At 38.0% G+C, this 24702-nt stretch overlaps 1 protein-coding gene across 1 annotated transcript; it reads right to left on the bottom strand.

Moving 5' to 3' along the window:
• Window positions 1-5298: 5298 nt before the first annotated feature.
• LOC122723845 (GDSL esterase/lipase At5g03980-like) lies at window positions 5299-6785 on the bottom strand. The gene is made up of 5 exons (XM_043957738.1): window positions 6508-6785; window positions 6209-6421; window positions 5958-6097; window positions 5598-5871; window positions 5299-5516 (listed from the first exon to the last, which is right to left on the bottom strand). Exons 1-5 carry the CDS (start codon window positions 6764-6766, stop codon window positions 5299-5301), a joined length of 1104 nt encoding a protein of 367 aa, XP_043813673.1. The 5' UTR covers window positions 6767-6785.
• Between the last annotated feature and the right edge of the window lie 17917 nt (window positions 6786-24702).

The raw sequence follows: 24702 nt of genomic DNA, 5'->3' as shown, positions 1-24702 counted from the left end.
TCCAAGAAGCAGCTTGCTAGGGAAGATTGAACAGCAGCTTACTAGGGAAGATTGGACAGCAGCTTGCTGGGGAAGCTGGATAATAGCTTGCTGAGGAAGCTTCGCATCTCAGCCACAAATGGGGATGTGGCAGCCCTATAAATACCACTTAAGAGGTTCATTTAGAGACATGAGAGATATGAAAACATGGAGAGATGGAGTGACATAGAGACATTCTAAACAGCAAGTCAATATTCTGCTAGACATTTGTTGTAACCTCCATTGTATTTCTCCATCACTTAGTAGATTCTCTTACACCCCAAATACTCTTCCCAATCTTGCTTGTTTGTTTAGTTACTTTGCTTCCTTACTTGTGTGTGTGATTGGCTTCCACAACACCTTGAGGTCCCAATTACCCAAGGTTGTGCTTATTGACCGCTGTGAGCACTTGCAATCTGTTGATTGCTGGAATCAACCCTTTTGTTTATCTTCCGCTGTGTATTGAGAGATTAAGGCTGACTCAGTTCGACAGACTGAGCTAAGTGTCGCATAGTGATAGAGCATATTTTAGTCCATATTATCATTATGTTCTTAATGTCTATTTGCATCTTTTCTGCTTAATTTTGTGATTTTAATCATGTTTTGCAGATATTAGGTGTAAAGAGACAATCTGGAGAAAATGCTTTTAAAACTGCCAAAAAGTGCCAAATATGGAAAGTGCCAAAAAAGGAAAGTTTCAAATAAGGAAAGTTTTCAGAAAAGGAAAGTTCTCAAATAAAGAAAGTGCAGAAGCAAAAGCAAATAAGGAAAGCTCAGTCAGAAGATTATTTGAAATTTAAATCGCAGATCTTTCTTTCCTTGTTCAAAGATGTGCACACACTGCAACAGTCAAATCTTCCTATTTAGGCAGCAAGATTTCAAGGAGATACACTTGCCTCTTCTTTATTCAGCATTCAAAATTCAAACGAAGGCTCCACCTAAAAAGGAAAGACAAGACAGATTCACTTTCCCTTCTGCATTCAATGACCACGCGCGACCTGCCTTCTGCAAAGCAAGATGCGCGCCTTCCTCTTCTGAATCCTTGGTGCACGCCTCCTTCCTTCTGAAAGCCTTAGAACGTGTCTCTTTCCTTCTGAAGCTCCAGCCATGTCTCCTTCCTCTTCTGAAAGCATTAATGCACGATTATTTCCTCTTTTGAACACAAGCCGCGCGCCTCTTTCCTTCCGGATAATTTACAACGCGATTCTTTCCTTTTCAGACACAACTTGGGCAGCAAGCACCACTTGGGCAGCAACTTAGGCAGCAATGAGACCTAGGGCAACACTTTCAACTATAAAAAGACACATAAGGAGCCTCCACACAGCTTTTACAGACCACCTTGGAGACACCTACGGGATTCACATCTCTTCTTCTACCTTTCTTCTTTTCTTTTATTTTTGGTTTTGTTTCAGCCATGAGAGGCTGAAATCTTTTATTCTAGTTGAAGATTAGGTGATACTTTAGTTGTTATATGGATTGGGAGACTTGATCAAACATTGTTTAACTTTTGGTTGTTCAATATTTATGCAATTTCATGCTTGATTTCAATATTGCTTTGTTGTTTAGATCTACGTTGATTCTTGATTGCAAGGTAATAATATGTTAGTTTGGATGATTTAAGTCCGTAATTGCTTGGATTATTCAAACATAAGAACACTTGGTGTAAAAACTAAGGAAATTGTATGATCTAACGACATCTCATGCGTTTGAGTAGTTAGGATTGGATCTCTCTATCTCCTCATGCAATTAACAATTGTTTTGATGCCTAAGGTCCAAGGACGTTCCTTGGCAATTTGTTAATTAGTAATTAATTAGAGGACGTTCCCTAATTGGTTTAATCATAAGGAGAGATATGGTGGTGAGAAGCGTCTTCCATCTCCATAACTAATCTATTGAATCAATCAAGAGAAACTAAGTGTCAATGATCAATCCCAACAACTGAAGTGGATCCAATTCTTCAACTAGAGCCTTTCTCATTATTGTTTACTCTTTATTTTTATTATTCGCTTTACTTTTATTGCTTTCAGTAGTTGCTTAATTAAATCAAACTCAAAACCCCCCATTTTACTTTCAGTTTATTTCTCTTTCAGTTATATTTGCTTTCAGTTTATTTCTCTTTCAGTTTATTCTCTTTCAGTTTCAGTTAATTCTCTTGGTCTTGATAAGAAAAATAGGTAAGTATTCAATTCCCTGTGGATTCGATCCTTTCACCACTATCTGTAGTTGTAAATTGTTGATAACCGAAAGGTTATTTTTGACCGGTCTCGACAACCGCGAGTCACATGGCTTGAGTGTTTTTCGGGGTTGGAATCGCTAAACACGTGACAATATATGCGATAAGTGTCAAGTAGAAGTGCAGTGATGTATGCAACTGAGGCACAAATCGATAGACTTGAACTTTGTTCCTACATGACTCGATCAATTCGATTAATTTTTCTATTTCCACATGCTCTTTTCTTCCTCCATTACTTTCTTTTTTCTTTCATTCCTTACATTATATCTTTCTCTCCTAACTATTATTTAATTCTTTTTTTTATTTCATTTCCCAATTAAATTCATTCTCAATATTTATTTTAAGGGTTCTATTTCTTTGTTTTGATTTCAAGTCCCTATTGCTTGAAGTTCTTGAAATTTAACATTGTACTAATTTCTCTTCTTGAATTTTTTTTTCTCAGTTTCTTTTGGAAACAAATATAACCACATTTGGGAGCTAAAATTCTCTAGGAATGCTGATTAGTTGGGCTACCCGAAATAAGAAAGACCCTGTTGGCTAGAGCAGTTGTTAGAGTGACTTTTTCTCTAGCAAAACATTGAAGTTTGTGAAATTGTTCATCAGAGTTGGGCTACCATTATTCATTAATAGCATACTATTACCCATATTTTATTTTTGGTGGTAATAATTCTTTTAAGATTTGATAGTTCTATTTATAATTTTATTTTCTGCATGCAACACATGCAGAATCTACTTGAGTATTTAATTTAGTTTTTTCAAAGGACAGAGCTTAATTTGGTTGTTATGCTTGCGATTTTACTTTTTTCTACCTGAGTTGGGCCTCTGCAAGATTTCGATAGAATATTCTCAAAGTATTGCTTTAACAATAAGTAAACCTTAATCCAAATTAAGAGGATTTGGTATGCTTTGTTGCATAGTGATGACACTAGAGGTAGCTTACAGCTGAATTTGAAGACTAATAGAAAGATAACAACATACAAGGATGGGAGGATGTTAAAAGAAAATTGGCATGTTCCACTTCAGCTTACTGTTATCAATTTGATTAGGGAGATTTACAATTTAGTTCCTTAGTATTGCCATTATTAACAAGTACGTCCCTGCATTTTCAGAAATCTATTAAAACGTCCTTATCTTTTTTTTCTATTAATAAAATAGTCATTCCGTCTATTTTTGCCGTTAAAAATATAACAAAAGACCAAATTACCCTCCTTCTTTTCCTCCTCCTCCTTCTTCTTCTTCTTTGATTCTTCTTCGATTTTTCCTTTTATTCTTTTTTCGATTTTTCTTTTTAATCTTCTTTTTTAAGGAGGAGGAGAAGGACGAGATTTTTCTTCTTCTTTTTCTTTCTCTTCTTCATCATCATCTTCTTCTTCTCCTTCTTCTTCTTTTTCTTCTTCTTCTTCTTCTTCTTCTTTTTCTTCTTCTTCTTCTTTTTTTTCTTCTTTTTTAAGGAGGAGGAGGAGGAGGGGCTATTTCGTTGACGGAAAGAAACGATAAGAACATTTTAATAGATATAAGAAAAGATAAGGACATTTTAATATATATGAAAAAAGATAACGACATTTTAATAAATTTCATAAAATATAGGGACTGACTCGTTAATAATAGCAATATCGAAGGACTAAATAAGGGTTTTTATTTGAGGGTAAAATTGGATTTTAAAAATTTTCTCTCTCGTCCTTTATCTATTTTTAACGGAAAAAAGGACAGAAAAACTATTTCATTGACGGAAAGAAAAGATAAGAACATTTTAATAAGTTTTAAAAAATGCAGAGACTGACTTGTTAATAATGACAATATTCAATAATTAAATTACAAATCTCCCATTTGGTAAATTAATATTGAAACTCTAATCCTCCTCCTCAGGCTTGGAGCTGAAGGGGTATATAAGCATCAATCATTTGGTAAATTAATAACAGGTCTGAGCTGCATTCATTTGGCTTTATGGATCCATCTCTAGAATGCTTGAGATTGTTTCATGATTTGTGCGATTGAGATTGTTTCTAAGTTGATAAGCATAGTTTGGTGATTCATGGTATCCTTTCTTGTTGTGTGCATGATAAGCATGATTTGGAGATTGTTCTACTGTTTTACTTGTTTGTAAGAAAATCAAAGCTGATCCATGTATAATATTTGATAAAATATTTGAGAGAGATTGGTTATTGCATGTTTATTGTGTGTGATAGTGTTAGATTTTTTCAGTTATTTAGCAATAATATAGTTATTTTAAATTTTACGAACAACAATTTTGACAGAAATATCTTAAATTTTGATTAGTGTAAAATTTAAAAATTTAAAGTGTTTGGTTTTAAAAAAATAGAAACTAATCTGTTAATTATATTTAAATTTTGAGATTAAAGTGTAATTTATTCTATCTCTAATAATAATATGGGTAGGAATAATTTTCTATTTTTATTAACAAGGACAAGTACACCTGGTTATGATTTTATTCAAATTGTGAACCAGAATAGAAGTGAATTCGACTGGAACTTTATATTAGGGTTAGTTATAGGCGCCTTCCTTTGAACAAAAATCAAAATTAGCTTGTTTGAATTGACGGTCCCATTTAGTTTCAGTTTGATCATCTAATAAAATTGTAGTACATAAAATTGATAAGTGGAAAGTTAATTATCAAAAGTTTAAATTTTTTTTTATAGGTAACAAATATTATTTCCATTTAAATTTAAATAGTACTTTATTTTTCATATTATGAAAATGGATACCTTTTGTACAATTTACTATTTACTCAATTATTAATTTGATAATATTTAATATCTATATTTATTTCTTTATTTTTTATTTATTTTTATAATAAAAATTTTTTCGAATTAAAATTGCATTGACGATTCAAAATTTAGATTTAATTGGAACCAAAACTAGCATATATAAGAATTGCTAATAGCATATATAAGCAACATAAGAATTAATATTGATAGATATAACATCTAAAAAATGTTAACCAACTGAATTTCTTTCCATTAAAATTAAAAGCCACAAACTAAATTAAATGACAAACTTTCAAACTAGTATATAAATTTATGAAATAATCAAGCTATGCACTTAAGCTTTTGGAAGATGTTGCGAATGATCCATCGAGCCATGAAGAAATAGGCCTTTTCAGTTGAATGTACTCCATCCCAACTGATATGTTCTTGAGGTGTATGACAAACTGGTACGTTAGGAGCCCCACACATTCTATTAAGACTAAAATCATAATCACCTCCACTCCCACAACAAGCCTTTTGCAGTGATTTTGGATCAAACCCTGTTTCCATGAAGCAACGCAACGTTAGTTTCAGTAGTTAATGTTATGTTAAACCACAATTTGCAGACTTCAAAAACTCACCAAGCAATGCAGCTTTACTCAAAATCCACTTGTAGGCATTGTAGTAATCCCCATATACTATATTCACTTTTGGATTCTCTTCTTGCAATTCTTTAATTGCTTGCTGGAGTTGCTCATTGTGATACATTGCAAAGTTATTCAGTCCTTTGAGGCAATGAAATTCATCATATTCACTAGAATCATTGGAGTGAAATCCACTAAGATATATGGGCATGCAACCGATTGGAAAATTCCCAGGAACAATAACCCGAGCAGCACCAAATCCAATAACCCTCTACAGAAAACATGTAGGAAATTTAAGGTAATGAAAAGATGAACAGAAGAAATCAATTACTCTATGTTTGAAGAAAATTAACTAACCATAACAGCTTCTTTGATAGCTTTAACAACATCAGATACCATGGACTTCAACTCATCAATACTCTTGCCTTGAAAGAAAGCATAGTTATAATCATTGCCTCCAATCTCCCCAACCATGAACAAAGATCTCTTATGTTTCTCTACACATTCTGTAAAATATAAGAAGGATAAGACAATAGTAAGCATAGTTATAAGTTCAATAAATAATTTATCTTATTATAAAGTATGATGCATCAGTAATATATAGTGACCTTTGGAACTATGGCAGGTTGTATTGAAATGGGTATGCATCCAGTTGAGTTGTTTGGTAAGAGAACTATTGGTGACAGGGGCAATCACTCCTTTTTCTGCAAGAAATTCCACAGGCAATGCAGTAGAGCCAGCAACTGCAAAATTCACGCCATGTGTCTTGCTGGAACTAGCATTCAAATATGCTTCAAGAAGTGGAATACCAGCTGATTTTGCTGTCAAAATACAAACAAGTGCAATAATTATCTTAAGCGCACACAAAAGAGCATATAAAACGTGAAATAATATAGTGGTTTCTTACCAATGAAATCAATAATGAGCAAGCCATTGGAGCATCTACCAGTTGGATTCCTGTACAGGTTTTGGCCATAGGGAAGTCTAGAAAAAACAGAAGCAGGGTCCTCTTGGATCAAATTGCCAGTGTCAGAAATTGAATCCCCAAGGTTGTATATGGCCTCAAACTCACAAGCCTTGAGAAGATGAGCATTAGATATAGGCAGAAGAAGAAAAAGGAAAACGGAACAGAGAAGCAAAGGGAAAAGAAGCTTGGAGGAAGCCATGGCTGTAGAGAATAAAGAGTTTCAACTATTGCTGGCTTTGGCATACTAGAGTGAAAACAATTGCATCTATTTATGGTCATACGAAGTCCATGCAGAGATAGAAATCAGAAGTCAAATACGACTTGGTTCTGTCCTGATCTTTGCATCCTATTTGGATATGAAATCCGAGATTAAGTTATAGTTGGACTTTCGACAGAAAAAAAAAAAAAGAAGTTATAGTTGGACTAGGATTCTGTGAAGAAATCACTCCATGCTAAAATCTGATGGCCTAATACATATAAAACACCTGTAATATAAAATAAATTATTCATAGTCATATTATGAAACAACTCATTGCAATGTCAACGCATAATCTTGAAAATATTAGATTATATATCTTATAACTTTCGAATCCCTCAAAACAAACAAACAAACACTTTTTAGATTTATAATTTATTTCATAATTTTTTATTAACTTAACTTTTATTAAATATCAAAAAATATTTTAAATATTCACTTAAAAAAATAATTTGAGAAGTTATTTTTAAAATAAAATAAAATAAAATTATAATAGTCAATTTATATAAAAATATAATGCAAAATAAAAAGTAAACAATAATTTTAGAACGACAAAAAAAGAAAAGTGAAAAAGAGATATGAAATACAGACGGTATTTATTTTATTTTTTCTATCCTAATAAAATTTTTATATAAAACAAGTAATTATTTTAAGTAATTATTTTTATACCTCAAGATCATTAAACCTAATTTGAAATCAGTTTATATAACATAATTTTTACTATCTATATATATGTGTGTGGATGGAAATATGAGTTGAAACTTGGTTTAAAAATAATGTTTTGAAGTGGGAAATGAAAGTTTGAAAAGCTTAAAAATTAAAATGAAATTTTAAAATATTTAAAAGGATTAAGTGTAATTTTTTTAAGAAGGTTGTTGCTCCTCCGCCTCCTTTACTTGCTGTATGGTGCAATGCCGCTTTCACCCAACTTTTAAAAATATAAAAATTAAAAAAAAAGAGTCGAAAAGAAATAAAAAATCAGGATACAAATGGTATTCTTATAATAGAGCACACATTTAGCATATACTTCATATCTAACACTAATGTAAGTAACTTTCTATTAATTTTGTGTCTTTTATCATGTTTTTACTGTAAAATAAAGAATCAGTTAATTTGACAAATATCTTGAAAAAACTGCTAAACAAAGCCTTAACCAACGATTTGGAAAAACCTATTGACTATTTTTATTCGTTCAGTACCAAAAATTACCTAAGGCTCTAGATAGAAACTGTCAAATTACCTAAGGCCCTAGATAGAAACTGCCAAATGACCCAGTCAATCTTTGACCTGAGCCTTGCTCAAACTCCTAAGAAAATCTACAGTCTGTGAAAACAAAGAAAATAAGATTTTCCCATTAAAGATACGCGATCTCGCACGTTTCATTCCAAATTTTACGGCATTATCTAATTTAAATTCATCACGTCGTTTGGTTTGTTAGTCAGAATTGGATCTCTCTAATTCTTAAGGTGGTTGATAAATTAAATCTAATAGACGTTTTTTAGATTGCTTGTTGACTAGGGTTAAATAGCGAATATTTCCTAATTAATTTACATCTAAGGAGAGATTGGTTATTAGGAGCGTCTCCCATAACTATAACCAATCTATTGGAATGAATAAATATGTTTTTGCTTCAATAATCAATTCTCACAACTGAAATGGATCCTATTTTTCAATAGAATTTGTTTGTATTGATTTTCTCTAAGTTAATATTTGATTTTTTTTCTTAGTTATTGCTTCCATTAATTGTTTTATTTTTATTTTTTTACTTTAGTTTCACCCTTCATCAAAACTTCCCTTTTTATTTTTATTGTTTGTTTTCCTAGTTATTGATTGAAACTTTTTAGTATCAATTTCTTGTCCTATGGTCGACTCAAGCATTGGGGAAGTGAGTTCCCAAGAGGAGAAGGATCTAGAGGAATGTCGGGTCCAAGATGGAGTCGAATGTCCGATCCAAGGTGAAGCTGAGTTGCCGAAAGGGCTACCATCGAGAGAAATGGTGGTTTATGCTTTGGATGGTGGATCCAATAGGGAGTTGGTAGCCGAATGTCTAAGGGAGGTGGTATTGCCCAAGCGAGAGAGGTGAAGGCGACGTTGCTGAAAGAAGAAGAGAAATAATAGGTGCAAGGCCGACGGACTATCGAAGTCACCTAACCACATGGACGAAAGAAGTGCTGCTGGGGCCCAAGTAGAGAACGGCCAAGGCAACAAGGAGCACGTGGGTGAACATGCATTGCATGTAGGTGGACATGCAAATGGAATCAACATGGAGCATGTAGGTGGACATGCAAGTGGGACCGATATGGAGCATGTAGGTGGACATGCCAGTAGATCTTACTCTAGCTCGTGCGTTGGAGGATGTACGAGGAGGACGCGATGAGGCCGTTGCCAGGATGAGTGAGGGAGGATGTCACGGTCAAAGAGTGGTGAGACCAAGAGAGGTCATAGAGGCAAAATCGGCGAAGTATTGCTCGCGGTGCATGCGGCAGCCAATTGGAAGGCCAACGGGCCAATTCTGCATCAGGGGCAGATTTGGTATCGCAAGCTGGCAGTAGGCTGAATGAGGTTCAGCCTGGGGCTAATGATGTGTAGTGGTTGGTCAGAACGCTGGTTGGTGATGGAGTTGTTAGGTTGCCAGAAATGAGTTGCTATGCGACTGGCAGGAAGCTGGGGCGCATGGTAGGCCAGTAGGCTAATGAGGTGCAGTGGCTGGTCAGAACGCTGGTTGGTAATGGAGCTACTAGGCTGCCAGAAATGAGTTGCGCTTGGACTAGCAGGAGGCTAGGATGCATTGCAAGCCAGTAGGCTAATAAGGTTCACTAGGGGATGTTGGAAGTATTGTTGGGCCATTAGGACAGTGGTAGGTCGCTAGAGGCAAGGACAAGCCCAACTGGGATGTTGCAGACCGCTGGGAAGAAGCAAGCATGGGCCCAACACTGTAGAAACAAGGTCCATGGCTACAATGCTGGTGCGGCACGAGATAGGCCTGCGGGAGTTGCAACGCACGCGAGCCAGCGCCCAAATGAAATTCAGAGGTGCGCATCCCAGCAGGCAGATAGGCGAGCGGCCCAACAGGCAGGTGAAGTTTGCAAATGTGCAGCCCAGAGCCTAAACGAGGTTCACAGAGGCACTGTGGCGCGCAGAAGGCGACCAACACGTGCAGCAATGGGCCCGCAGCAGGCAAGCACGCAGCAAGTGGGGCTGGCGCGCCCTCAGGACTGCCAGACTTGCTAGAACTGACCAGATGAGGTTCAAAATGGGCAGAAACTGTCAGAACATCCCAAAACTGCTGGAAAATAGCCAAGGCAGCAAAATAGGATAGAATGGAGATAGAAGAAGCTTCTCCAAGAAGCAGCTTGCTAGGGAAGATTGAACAGCAGCTTACTAGGGAAGATTGGACAGCAGCTTGCTGGGGAAGCTGGATAATAGCTTGCTGAGGAAGCTTCGCATCTCAGCCACAAATGGGGATGTGGCAGCCCTATAAATACCACTTAAGAGGTTCATTTAGAGACATGAGAGATATGAAAACATGGAGAGATGGAGTGACATAGAGACATTCTAAACAGCAAGTCAATATTCTGCTAGACATTTGTTGTAACCTCCATTGTATTTCTCCATCACTTAGTAGATTCTCTTACACCCCAAATACTCTTCCCAATCTTGCTTGTTTTTTTAGTTACTTTGCTTCCTTACTTGTGTGTGTGATTGGCTTCCACAACACCTTGAGGTCCCAATTACCCAAGGTTGTGCTTATTGACCGCTGTGAGCACTTGCAATCTGTTGATTGCTGGAATCAACCCTTTTGTTTATCTTTCGCTGTGTATTGAGAGATTAAGGCTGACTCAGTTCAACAGACTGAGCTAAGTGTCGCATAATGATAGAGCATATTTTAGTCCATATTATCATTATGTTCTTAATGTCTATTTGCATCTTTTCTGCTTAATTTTGTGATTTTAATCATGTTTTGCAGATATTAGGTGTAAAGAGACAATCTGGAGAAAATGCTTTTAAAACTGCCAAAAAGTGCCAAATATGGAAAGTGCCAAAAAAGGAAAGTTTCAAATAAGGAAAGTTTTCAGAAAAGGAAAGTTTTCAAATAAAGAAAGTGCAGAAGCAAAAGCAAATAAGGAAAGCTCAGTCAGAAGATTATTTAAAATTTAAATCGCGGATCTTTCTTTCCTTGTTCAAAGATGTGCACACACTGCAACAGTCAAATCTTCCTATTTAGGCAGCAAGATTTCAAGGAGATACACTTGCCTCTTCTTTATTCAGCATTCAAAATTCAAACGAAGGCTCCACCTAAAAAGGAAAGACAAGACAGATTCACTTTCCCTTCTGCATTCAATGACCACGCGCGACCTGCCTTCTGCAAAGCAAGATGCGCGCCTTCCTCTTCTGAATCCTTGGTGCATGCCTCCTTCTTTCTGAAAGCCTTAGAACGTGTCTCTTTCCTTCTGAAGCTCCAGCCATGTCTCCTTCCTCTTCTGAAAGCATTAATGCACGATTATTTCCTCTTTTGAACACAAGCCGTGCGCCTCTTTCCTTCCGAATAATTTACAACGCGATTCTTTTCTTTTCAGACACAACTTGGGCAGCAAGCACCACTTGGGCAGCAAGCACCACTTGGGCAGCAACTTAGGCAGCCCTTGTTTCAGCCATGAGAGGCTAAAATCTTTTATTCTAGTTGAAGATTAGGTGATACTTTAGTTGTTATATGGATTGGGAGACTTGATCAAACATTGTTTAACTTTTGGTTGTTCAATATTTATGCAATTTCATGCTTGATTTCAATATTGCTTTGTTGTTTAGATCTACGTTGATTCTTGATTGCAAGGTAATAATATGTTAGTTTGGATGATTTAAGTCCGTAATTGCTTGGATTATTCAAACATAAGAACACTTGGTGTAAAAACTAAGGAAATTGTATGATCTAACGACATCTCATGCGTTTGAGTAGTTAGGATTGGATCTCTCTATCTCCTCATGCAATTAACAATTGTTTTGATGCCTAAGGTCCAAGGACGTTCCTTGGCAATTTGTTAATTAGTAATTAATTAGAGGACGTTCCCTAATTGGTTTAATCATAAGGAGAGATATGGTGGTGAGAAGCGTCTTCCATCTCCATAACTAATCTATTGAATCAATCAAGAGAAACTAAGTGTCAATGATCAATCCCAACAACTGAAGTGGATCCAATTCTTCAACTAGAGCCTTTCTCATTATTGTTTACTCTTTATTTTTATTATTCGCTTTACTTTTATTGCTTTCAGTAGTTGCTTAATTAAATCAAACTCAAAACCCCCCATTTTACTTTCAGTTTATTTCTCTTCAGTTATATTTGCTTTCAGTTTATTTCTCTTTCAGTTTACTTTTGTTTCAGTTAATTCTCTTGGTCTTGATAAGAAAAATAGGTAAGTATTCAATTTCCTGTGGATTCGATCCTTTCACCACTATCTGTAGTTGTAAATTGTTGATAACCGAAAGGTTATTTTTGACCGGTCTCGACAACCGCGAGTCACGTGGCTTGAGTGTTTATCGGGGTTGGTGTAACGACCCGGAAAACCGATACCCCTCTTGTAACGGTCCGAACCGCTCGGCACTAGGATCCAGATCGGCTTAAGGCCGCCTAGACCCGTAGTAAGCCTCTCCTGAACTCTGTGTACCTGTTAAAATCCCATACATGATCCGACTGGACTATTAACTGATAAAACTGTACTTTAAAACTACCAGACTTAACCTTTAAAACACTCTCTGTAGGTCCAATCATATGAACCAAAATGCTCAGATATACAAATCTGAACTAGCCTTCAGGCTATCTATAATACACCAGTGATGCTCTACCAAGTAACCTCCATGCCCTATGCGCTGTGTCATAGAACCCACTCTGTAAGGGTCAGCATATCATAAGTTAACTTGGCTACCACAGAGTCACAGGAATCAAACCTGGTCTTCTCAAATGGCCTCTCTATGGATCACAGGACTCAAACCTGGTCTTTCCTATGCACTGGTCTTGGGTCAAAGGAATTAATCCCTGTCTTCCCTCACAGTTATAATTCACTGGGTTTTCGAAACACAACATATATTAAGTCTGGTCTGACTCATTTCTCATCAAGAAACTGTAAAACAGGATACATGCATACACTAGGGATTAACATACACTAGACAATAGGCAAAAGCACATTCTAACTCATTTATACATTAACTGACTAACTATTACATCACTTTTACATATATCTCTTTATATACATCATTATACATCATATCCACACTATACTATTACACATGCAATCCTTTAGCATAACTCTGTTGCTTCTGCCCTTCCCAGCTACTCTGAACCTGCAAAACTGGGATTAAGGGAAAGGGATGAGCTTCTAAAGCCCAGTGAGTAGAAACACTGAAAACAGTTCATTCATACACACTATATATGAAAATGCATCACCAAACAAACATCTCAATATATCTTGGATTAGACATGACCCCAAAACTCCCTCGACGGGCTATTGAAGTCGCCTTGGTCCAATCTCCACTAAGGTAGACATGACCCCAAAAATACCCTCTGTCACTACTGGCCCCTCCAAAGGAGCTACACAGGGCATTCCAACATGTACTTGCCCAACTGACCTGACACAATGACAGGAGCCGAAGCTTAGGCTATTGGAGTCGCCTGGGTCCACCTAACCTCTGATCACATAATCAACAATAATATGCAATGCTTCATATTCGTGAGTCTAATGCAATCACCCTAATACATATCATAGCATTCATGATGCATGAACTATGCTAAAGCACTATGTTTCTTTCATAAAAGATTAAGTTTAGTTCTACTCACCTCTGCTCCTCAAGCAGAAACCTGACTGACTCTGCAACTGCTAATCCTGACGACCTCCTCGATCTCTCGGGTCCAATCCTAACATGCAACTCTACCCTTAACCTCTTTAAACGCTGTTAAAACTCATTAAAACAAGCTTAAGATCTTCACTTACCTCTTGATCCAAGAAGCTGAAGAATCCAAACACAGCAACTTCTCTTCAAAAACACAAAACCATCAAAACCTCCCAATCCTGAATCAAAAGGACTCGATTGAGGTGTCAAACATACTCTTATTAACTCTTAAACATCTTCCCAAAACCCCTCTAAAAGCTCATAGAACAATCACTTAAAACATGCAAAGGAAAAGCTAGGCAGGACACCTTCGGCGGCATCTTCGGCGGCCGAATGTGCAGGACAGATCCGAAAGTCCATTCTTTCGGAGGCAACCTTAGGCAGCCGAAACTACCTTAACAAGGGGTTCGGCGGCCGAATCCTCCCTTCGGCGGCCGAACCTGAGTTCATCCAGAACTCAGCTTCGTGCACAATCATCTCCTGCCAAGCACCAACACCACTCCAACATGCATAACTCCTTTTTCACTTGCATATACTCTGGTATATGCACAAAGGGGTCCAAAACTACCTATTAACCCCAACAAAACAGCAACTATAACACATAATCATGCTTACACCATTAAAGCATCAAAACTAAGCTTTAAAACCTAAACATGCAACTCTACCCTTAACCTCTTTAAACGCTGTTAAAACTCATTAAAACAAGCTTAAGATCTTCACTTACCTCTTGATCCAAGAAGCTGAAGAATCCAAACACAGCAACTTCTCTTCAAAAACACAAAACCATCAAAACCTCCCTTTTCTCTCAAAAACGTTCAAAACCTTTGCAAATGACCAAACCTTCTGCATAAGCTGATTAAAGCTTGCAGATGAGTCAAGGGAGACGTGGCCTAACCTCTGATCATGATCTGGAGGTGAACACCTGTCCAAACCACCGACTGAGGAGCGTGCACAGCTGACCGACCACCTTAGCTTCGCCTGCCGAAACTGCATGCAAAACCATGCAACGTTCGGGGGCCGAACTTAAACTTCGGAAGCCGAACATTGGGCACTTTCGGCGGCCGAACTTACATTCGGGGGCCGAACCTGGCCTTTGTCTCCAAAGCCTTTTCTCTTTAAAACTTAAACACTTAAAAGCATTTTTAGAAAACCTTCACTCTTACCCTTCTAGAACCTCTGACATCCCTGAATTCCACCGGACGGTAGGAATTTCGATGTCGGATGTAGCCGGGTATTACATTCTTCCCCCCTTATAAAAACATTCGTCCTCGAATGTTAAAACAAACAAACAAGAACAAACAAGATCTAAACTCCACAGCTTTCGCTGCGCTACTCTGATCCTTATTCCTCTTTTCTCTTTATCTGTTTCCTAACTCTCAAAAGGGATACTCAAAACTCTGATTACACTAAAACCATAATCAACTCTTATCAGAACAGCTAAACGATCATCAATCTTACCAGCTTAAACTCACTGTTTTACTGTTCTATCGGATTAAAACCTTAAGGATTCATCTTTCGTTTCCCACACCAACAGGGCATAAACCAGGGTGAAGTACTAAGTCAGATAAAACCTTTAACTACCAAGCCTCTTTTTCACTATTCTGATAACTCTTAGCTCGCTCTCTGCAGGTGCCATTCTGTAGAGGAAAGAAAGGAAACAATGGTTCTGCGTCCAGATACCATTCTCATTCCAACTCTACCTCCCTGACAGATGGTAAACCTGACAGCCTATCTGGGAAACATCTAGAACGCACTCGAAAAGGCACTGAGGCTGATTCCCTGTCCTGACAAACTTGCTCACAAGAGCTAAAACAACCCTCTGATAACCTTTCCTGAGAAACTATGAGCCTGCAGGGCTGACATCAACTTCTAGGCAGCTATACTCTGTCCCCCTAAAAGGATTACTCTGATCCATCTTCAACTATAAACTCTCCTACCTTGTCTCTGACGACACAGGTAGTACCAGGAGTAATGCATCAATCCGCCCTAGAATGACATCACACAGTCAAATCTAGAACTATAAGGTCAGCTGGATCGCATCTACTCACCACTAACTCTGAACTGAACTAACTGACTTTGCATCAGATGGATCACACTCTCAGGTCCACTGACCCAAGGAAAACACTCTAAGCCCAGAAGTCATCAAACCCAATCCTATCAACGGCTCACAACAACAAGGAAAGCGAAACACTGGGTTCCAAAACAACTAACTTACACATCTGAGCACTTCTAAGTGAACGTACCTGATGTCACTGTGCTTAATGTGTTAGGCTATACTATGTCAGGGTGAAGATCCAAGCTAAAGCAAATGGAACTTCCTTCGGGAATCCTCTGAAGAAAAGCTACCCTTTTTCTCTGCCTCAACTACCATCCATTCCCAGACAACTCTAACCTTTTCTTTTTGACTTTACTCTTATCTTACTCTGACCTATTACTTGCTCTTAGTTTTCTATCTCTTGTTCTGTTTTCTGCTTTATCTTATTTACTTTACTCTTTTTACTCTTTCGTAAGAAAACCATTCTCACTATGCCTGGGTTTATAGAAACCTGAAACATTATGAGCTCATAACAATTCTCTCTTTTTAACTCTTTGCTGAAATTCTATCTCTTTAACTTTTTATTCGGAACATGTAACTCTATTACATTCTGTTACTTTCAATCCTACTAGGATCCACAAACAAAGATAGATATCAAAACTCTCAAAAAGAGCATACCTGGCATCACTGGATCTAATGGGGCTATTCCCTGCTGAGCCTTTCGACCTGAAAAAGACCGCTGGGACCGAACCATCCAAGGCATCATACGACACTCACGAATCACATGTCCCTCCTGTTCACACCTATAACAAGCTGTGGTTCCTGCCAGACAAACTCCCTTATGCAATCTACCACACCTCAAACACTGTGGCTTGCCTATACCAGAACTTGGACCAACACCACTAGTCCAAAATTTCCTTTTCTTTGACCCTTTAAGGCCTCTAACCTTTTTCTTTCGGGCTTTCCCCCATTTCACTCCTTTCCAGGAAGCTGTACTCCAGGTGGAGGGTTCATTCTCTCCTATTCTAGAATCCTTGGTCTGATCAACACCTAAAGATTCATCATCCATATTCACCTGTATACCAACATCCCTTCTTTGCACATCTACTTCTATCTCTCTCTTGTTTTCTGATTCTAGATTCATTCCTTCTCTACTGTCATCAAAAGACCCTTCAGATGAATCTAACTCCATAGAACTACTCATCTTAACACTCCTCTAGCTCTCCTCTAGCTTTCCTGAAGAACAACACATCAGAGCAAACATTAGCAAACATAGAGTTCATATGAAACACATGAACTTACAATATATACATGCATACATACATAACATCAATACACATGTTTATATACATGGGCATTTCACATCAGCATGCAAAACAACTTAACATTTTAGCCTAGTGGACATGATTTTACTTATTATGCTTTGCCTCACTATGACTTTAAACCAACCTCTTTCCGATGTGGGATCTCTACTCCTTGAACAAACATGTTCAACACACCGTACTTAGGAGGCCCTATGCTCTGATACCAACTGTAACGACCCGGAAAACCGATACCCCTCTTGTAACGGTCCGAACCGCTCGGCACTAGGATCCAGATCGGCTTAAGGCCGCCTAGACCCGTAGTAAGCCTCTCCTGAACTCTGTGTACCTGTTAAAATCCCATACATGATCCGACTGGACTATTAACTGATAAAACTGTACTTTAAAACTACCAGACTTAACCTTTAAAACACTCTCTGTAGGTCCAATCATATGAACCAAAATGCTCAGATATACAAATCTGAACTAGCCTTCAGGCTATCTATAATACACCAGTGATGCTCTACCAAGTAACCTCCATGCCCTATGCGCTGTGTCATAGAACCCACTCTGTAAGGGTCAGCATATCATAAGTTAACTTGGCTACCACAGAGTCACAGGAATCAAACCTGGTCTTCTCAAATGGCCTCTCTATGGATCACAGGACTCAAACCTGGTCTTTCCTATGCACTGGTCTTGGGTCAAAGGAATTAATCCCTGTCTTCCCTCACAGTTATAATTCACTGGGTTTTCGAAACACAACATATATTAAGTCTGGTCTGACTCATTTCTCATCAAGAAACTGTAAAACAGGATACATGCATACACTAGGGATTAACATACACTAGACAATAGGCAAAAGCACATTCTAACTCATTTATACATTAACTGACTAACTATTACATCACTTTTACATATATCTCTTTATATACATCATTATACATCATATCCACACTATACTATTACACATGCAATCCTTTAGCATAACTCTGTTGCTTCTGCCCTTCCCAGCTACTCTGAACCTGCAAAACTGGGATTAAGGGAAAGGGATGAGCTTCTAAAGCCCAGTGAGTAGAAACACTGAAAACAGTTCATTCATACACACTATATATGAAAATGCATCACCAAACAAACATCTCAATATATCTTGGATTAGACATGACCCCAAAACTCCCTCGACGGGCTATTGAAGTCGCCTTGGTCCAATCTCCACTAAGGTAGACATGACCCCAAAACTACCCTCTGTCACTACTGGCCCCTCCAAAGGAGCTACACAGGGCATTCCAACATGTACTTGCCCAACTGACCTGACACAATGACAGGAGCCGAAGCTTAGGCTATTGGAGTCGCCTGGGTCCACCTAACCTCTGATCACATAATCAACAATAATATGCAATGCTTCATATTCGTGAGTCTAATGCAATCACCCTAATACATATCATAGCATTCATGATGCATGAACTATGCTAAAGCACTATGTTTCTTTCATAAAAGATTAAGTTTAGTTCTACTCACCTCTGCTCCTCAAGCAGAAACCTGACTGACTCTGCAACTGCTAATCCTGACGACCTCCTCGATCTCTCGGGTCCAATCCTGAATCAAAAGGACTCGATTGAGGTGTCAAACATACTCTTATTAACTCTTAAACATCTTCCCAAAACCCCTCTAAAAGCTCATAGAACAATCACTTAAAACATGCAAAGGAAAAGCTAGGCAGGACACCTTCGGCGGCATCTTCGGCGGCCGAATGTGCAGGACAGATCCGAAAGTCCATTCTTTCGGAGGCAACCTTAGGCAGCCGAAACTACCTTCACAAGGGGTTCGGCTGCCGAATCCTCCCTTCGGCGGCCGAACCTGAGTTCATCCAGAACTCAGCTTCGTGCACAATCATCTCCTGCCAAGCACCAACACCACTCCAACATGCATAACTCCTTTTTCACTTGCATATACTCTGGTATATGCACAAAGGGGTCCAAAACTACCTATTAACCCCAACAAAACAGCAACTATAACACATAATCATGCTTACACCATTAAAGCATCAAAACTAAGCTTTAAAACCTAAACATGCAACTCTACCCTTAACCTCTTTAAACGCTGTTAAAACTCATTAAAACAAGCTTAAGATCTTCACTTACCTCTTGATCCAAGAAGCTGAAGAATCCAAACACAGCAACTTCTCTTCAAAAACACAAAACCATCAAAACCTCCCTTTTCTCTCAAAAACGTTCAAAACCTTTGCAAATGACCAAACCTTCTGCATAAGCTGATTAAAGCTTGCAGATGAGTCAAGGGAGACGTGGCCTAACCTCTGATCATGATCTGGAGGTGAACACCTGTCCAAACCACCGACTGAGGAGCGTGCACAGCTGACCGACCACCTTAGCTTCGCCTGCCGAAACTGCATGCAAAACCATGCAACGTTCGGGGGCCGAACATAAACTTCGGAAGCCGAACATTGGGCACTTTCGGCGGCCGAACTTACATTCGGGGGTCGAACCTGGCCTTTGTCTCCAAAGCCTTTTCTCTTTAAAACTTAAACACTTAAAAGCATTTTTAGAAAACCTTCACTCTTACCCTTCTAGAACCTCTGACATCCCTGAATTCCACCGGACGGTAGGAATTCCGATGTCGGATGTAGCCGGGTATTACAGTTGGAATCGCTAAACACGTGACAATATATGCGATAAGTGTCAAGTAGAAGTGCAGTGATGTATGCAACTGAGGCACAAATCGATAGACTTGAACTTTGTTCCTACATGACTCGATCAATTCGATTAATTTTTCTATTTCTACATGCTCTTTTCTTCCTCCATTACTTTCTTTTTTCTTTCATTCCTTACATTATATCTTTCTCTCCTAACTATTATTTAATTCTTTTTTTTTATTTCATTTCCCAATTAAATTCATTCTCAATATTTATTTTAAGGGTTCTATTTCTTTGTTTTGATTTCAAGTCCCTATTGCTTGAAATTCTTGAAATTTAACATTGTACTAATTTCTCTTCTTGAATTTTTTTTTTTCTCATTTTCTTTTGGAAACAAATATAACCACATTTGGGAGCTAAAATTCTCTAGGAATGTGGATTAGTTGGGCTACCCGAAATAAGAAAGACCCTGTTGGCTAGAGCAGTTATTAGAGTGACTTTTTCTCTAGCAAAACATTGCAGTTTGTGAAATTGTTCATCAGAGTTGGGCTACCATTATTCATTAATAGCATACTATTACCCATATTTTATTTTTGGTGGTAATAATTCTTTTAAGATTTGATAGTTCTATTTATAATTTTATTTTCTGCATGCAACACATTCAGAATCTACTTGAGTATTTAATTTAGTTTTTTCAAAGGATAGAGCTTAATTTGGTTGTTATGCTTGCGATTTTACTTTTTTCTACCTGAGTTGGGCCTCTGCAAGATTTTGATAGAATATTCTCAAAGTTTTGCTTTAACAATAAGTAAACCTTAATCCAAATTAAGAGGATTTGGTATGCTTTCTTGCATAGTGATGACACTAGAGGTAGCTTACAGCTGAATTTGAAGACTAATAGAAAGATAACAACATACAAGGATGGGAGGATGTTAAAAGAAAATTGGCATGTTCCACTTCAGCTTACTGTTATCAATTTGATTAGGGAGATTTACAATTTAGTTCCTTAGTATTGCCATTATTAACAAGTACGTCCCTGTATTTTCAGAAATCTATTAAAATGTCCTTATCTTTTTTTTCTATTAATAAAATAGTTATTCCGTCTATTTTTGCCGTTAAAAATATATCAAAAGACCAAATTACCCTCCTTCTTTTCCTCCTCCTCCTTCTTCTTCTTCTTTGATTCTTCTTCGATTTTTCCTTTTATTCTTTTTTCTATTTTTCTTTTTATTCTTCTTTTTTAAGGAGGAGGAGAATGAGGAGATTTTTCTTCTTCTTTTTCTTTCTCTTCTTCAACATCATCTTCTTCTTCTCCTTCTTCTTCTTTTTCTTCTTCTTCTTCTTCTTCTTCTTCTTTTTCTTCTTCTTCTTCATCATTATCTTCTTCTTCTTTTTTTTTTCTTTTTTAAGGAGGAGGAGGAGGAGGGGCTATTTCGTTGACGGAAAGAAACGATAAGAATATTTTAATAGATATAAGAAAAGAGAAGGACATTTTAATATATATGAAAAAAGATAAAGACATTTTAATAAATTTCATAAAATATAGGGACTGACTCGTTAATAATAGTAATATCGAAGGACTAAATAAGGGGTTTTATTTGAGGGTAAAATTGGATTTTAACAATTTTCTCTCTCGTCATTTATCTATTTTTAACGGAAAAGATGACAGAAAAACTATTTCATTGACGGAAAAAAAAAAAAAAGATAAGAACATTTTAATAAGTTTTTAAAAATGCAGAGACTGACTTGTTAATAATGACAATATTCAATAATTAAATTACAAATCTCCCATTTGGTAAATTAATATTGAAACTCTAATCCTCCTCCTCAGGCTTGGAGCTGAAGGGGTATATAAGCATCAATCATTTGGTAAATTAATAACAGGTCTGAGCTGCATTCATTTGGCTTTATGGATCCATCTCTAGAATGCTTGAGATTGTTTGATGATTTGTGTGATTGAGATTGTTTCTAAGTTGATAAGCATAGTTTGGTGATTCATGGTATCCTTTCTTGTTGTGTGCATGATAAGCATGATTTGGAGATTGCTCTACTGTTTTACTTGTTTGTAAGAAAATCAAAGCTGATCCATCTTGAGATTATAGGAAGAAAACTGTTTTTATTTTCTTACCTCTTGTGTAGTAAGTTACAGAGTTTATATAGTACATGATATGAACAATTAGACCTTTGATTGAGCCCTCAATTATGTCCTAGAATCGTGCTATGCTAAATATGGTAAGATTTGATCACTGACTGATTTACAATCATGACAGGGGATCACTGATTGATTTACAATCATGGCAGAGGATTCTTTCCAACACTCCCCCTCAAGTTGGTTCATGTGGATCTAGCATACCCAACTTCCCCAAAACCTCATGGAATATTCGTCCAGCTACTGCTTTGGTTAGGATGTCCGCCCATTGATCCTCTGATCGAACAAATGGTAAAGATATCAGACCACTGTCCAACTTTTCTTTGATGAAATGTCGGTCTATTTCAACATGTTTTGTTCGATCATGCTGAACTGGATTTTCAAAAATGCTTATTGCCGCCTTGTTGTCACAACGGAGTTCAGCTGCATCCTTTGATGGGAATCCAAGCTCAAACATCAACTTTCTGATCCATAGGAGTTCTGCCAGTCCTTTTGCTATTCCCTTGAATTCTGCTTCAGCACTTGACAGTGCCACCACCTTCTGTTTCTTACTTTTCCACGTTACCAAATTTCCTCCGACAAAGGTAAAGTATCCTGAAGTAGATCGTCTGTCAGAGAGATCTCCTGCCCAACTTGCGTCCGTATATCCACTGATACTGAAATGACCATTCTTTTTGAACAACATGCCCATCCCAGCTGTTCCTTTCAAATATCGAACGATTCTTAATGCTGCCTCCATATGGTCTTGTTTTGGATCATGCATGAACTGACTTACCAAACTCACAGCATATGCCATGTCTAGTCTGGTGTGTGATAAATAAATCAGTTTTCCTACCAGTCTCTGGTACCTCCCCCTGTCTGTGGGTCCTTCTTTTGAGTCCTTGCTCAACTCGTGATTGACCATTACCGGAGTATCGACTGGTTTGCAATCTATCATTCCTGTTTCAGTTAACAGATCAAGAATGTACTTTCTCTGTGATATTAGAATTCCTTGGTTTGATCTGAGAACTTCGATTCCAAGAAAATATTTTAGCATCCCCAGGTCTTTCATCTCAAATTCTTGGAATAAGTTGTCCCTCAGTTGTTTGATTTCGTCCACATCATCTCCAGTTATAATCATGTCATCCACGTATATAATCAAACACGTGATCTTCCTTCCTTGCCTCTTCAAGAATAGAGTGTGATCGGAGTTACTCTGTCGATATCCATTTTTCTTCATTGCTTGAGTAAATCTCCCAAACCATGCTCTGGGTGACTGTTTCAACCCATACAAGGCTCGCCTCAATCGACACACTTCTCCCCTTCTATATCCACTCATGAACCCTGGTGGAGCATCCATGTATACTTCCTCCTCTAGATCACCATGTAAGAAAGCATTTTTCACATCAAATTGGTGAAGTGGCCAGTCTAGGTTTGCAGCTAGAGAGAATAGGACCCGTATTGTATCAATTTTTGCTACTAGAGAGAATGTTTCAGAATAGTCAACTCCATAAGTCTGAGTATATCCTTTTGCTACAAGTCTAGCTTTATATCTGTCCACCGTTCCGTCTGACTTATACTTTATAGTAAACACCCATTTGCATCCCACTGGTCGTTTTCCCTTGGGTAGCCAGCATTTTTCCCAGGTCTTGTTTTTCTCCAGGGCATCCATCTCGGTCTCCATCGCCTCAACCCATCTTTTGTCCTTCTGGGCCTCTGTGGCATCCTTTGGTATCCATTCTGAGCAAATGTTTTTCTGTAGGTTGACCAACTGAGGTGATAGTCTTTCTCCTCTGGTAACATTTGCCACAGGGTATCTGGACCTGGCTGCCTCAAATTCTGGATCATATCTCCTGGGTGGAATTCCTCTATTATTCCGAGGGGGTAGGACATATTGGCCTGTTTCAGAAACCTCAAGGGAAATGGGTTCAGTAGTAAGGTTATTAGAACTAGGGGAAAGTTCAGATTCACATACCTCAGTTGTGTGTTCCTCAGGATATTCTACGGTGTCAGGTTCTGGTTGTGACGTTGAGACCGAGGACTGTACTAGATGGTCAGTGTCTCCCAGTTCTGGTGTAGACTCAGGAAGAGAAGAATGATCAAGTTCTGGCCCCTCCTAACTAAGCCAATTTGGCAGTGGTGGTGATTGTGCCGTTGTCTCCCCCTCACTGCTAGTTGGCGAGGGAAAAAAATATTTCTCTTCCAGAAAAGTGCAGTCCATGGTAGTGAAGAGCCGTTTAGAGATTGGGTCAAAACACCGATAGCCCTTTTTATGGACACCATAACCAAAGAAAACACACTTAAGAGCACATGGATCAAGTTTAGTGCGGTGTGTTTTAGGAATGTGAACATAAACTGTACAGCCAAAGATTTTAGGTGGAAGGTTGAGAAAGGAAGGGATGGTGTGATGAGAGGACAAGGTATGCAAGGGAGATTGGAAATTAAGGACGCGAGACGGAAGTCGATTGATGAGGTAAATGGATGTGGCAACTGCTTCAGACCAAAACTTAGGAGGAACTTGGGCTTCAAACAATAGGGCTCGAGCAGTCTCAAGGATATGTAGATTTTTCCTTTCAGCAACCCCATTTTGCTGTGGTGTATAAGGACAAGTAGTTTGGTGAAGGATCCCATTATCCCGGAAAAAGGTTTGGAGATGGTTATTGACAAATTCCCCCCCATTGTCAGATCGGAGGACTTGAATGGTCTTGTGAAATTGGGTTTTAATCATGCGGAAAAAATCACAGAATTTCTCAGCCACTTCACTTTTTTGTCTTAACAGGTAAACCCAAGTAACACGAGTGCAATCATCAATAAAAGTCACAAAGTATCTATAATCAGGGGAGACAGTTTCCGGGGCAGGCCCCCATACATCAGAGTGTATTATTGAGA

The sequence above is a fragment of the Manihot esculenta genome, chromosome 6 (assembly GCF_001659605.2).
Source record: "Manihot esculenta cultivar AM560-2 chromosome 6, M.esculenta_v8, whole genome shotgun sequence".
Classification (NCBI taxonomy): domain Eukaryota; kingdom Viridiplantae; phylum Streptophyta; class Magnoliopsida; order Malpighiales; family Euphorbiaceae; genus Manihot; species Manihot esculenta.
This window is presented reverse-complemented; position numbering and strand designations above follow the sequence as displayed.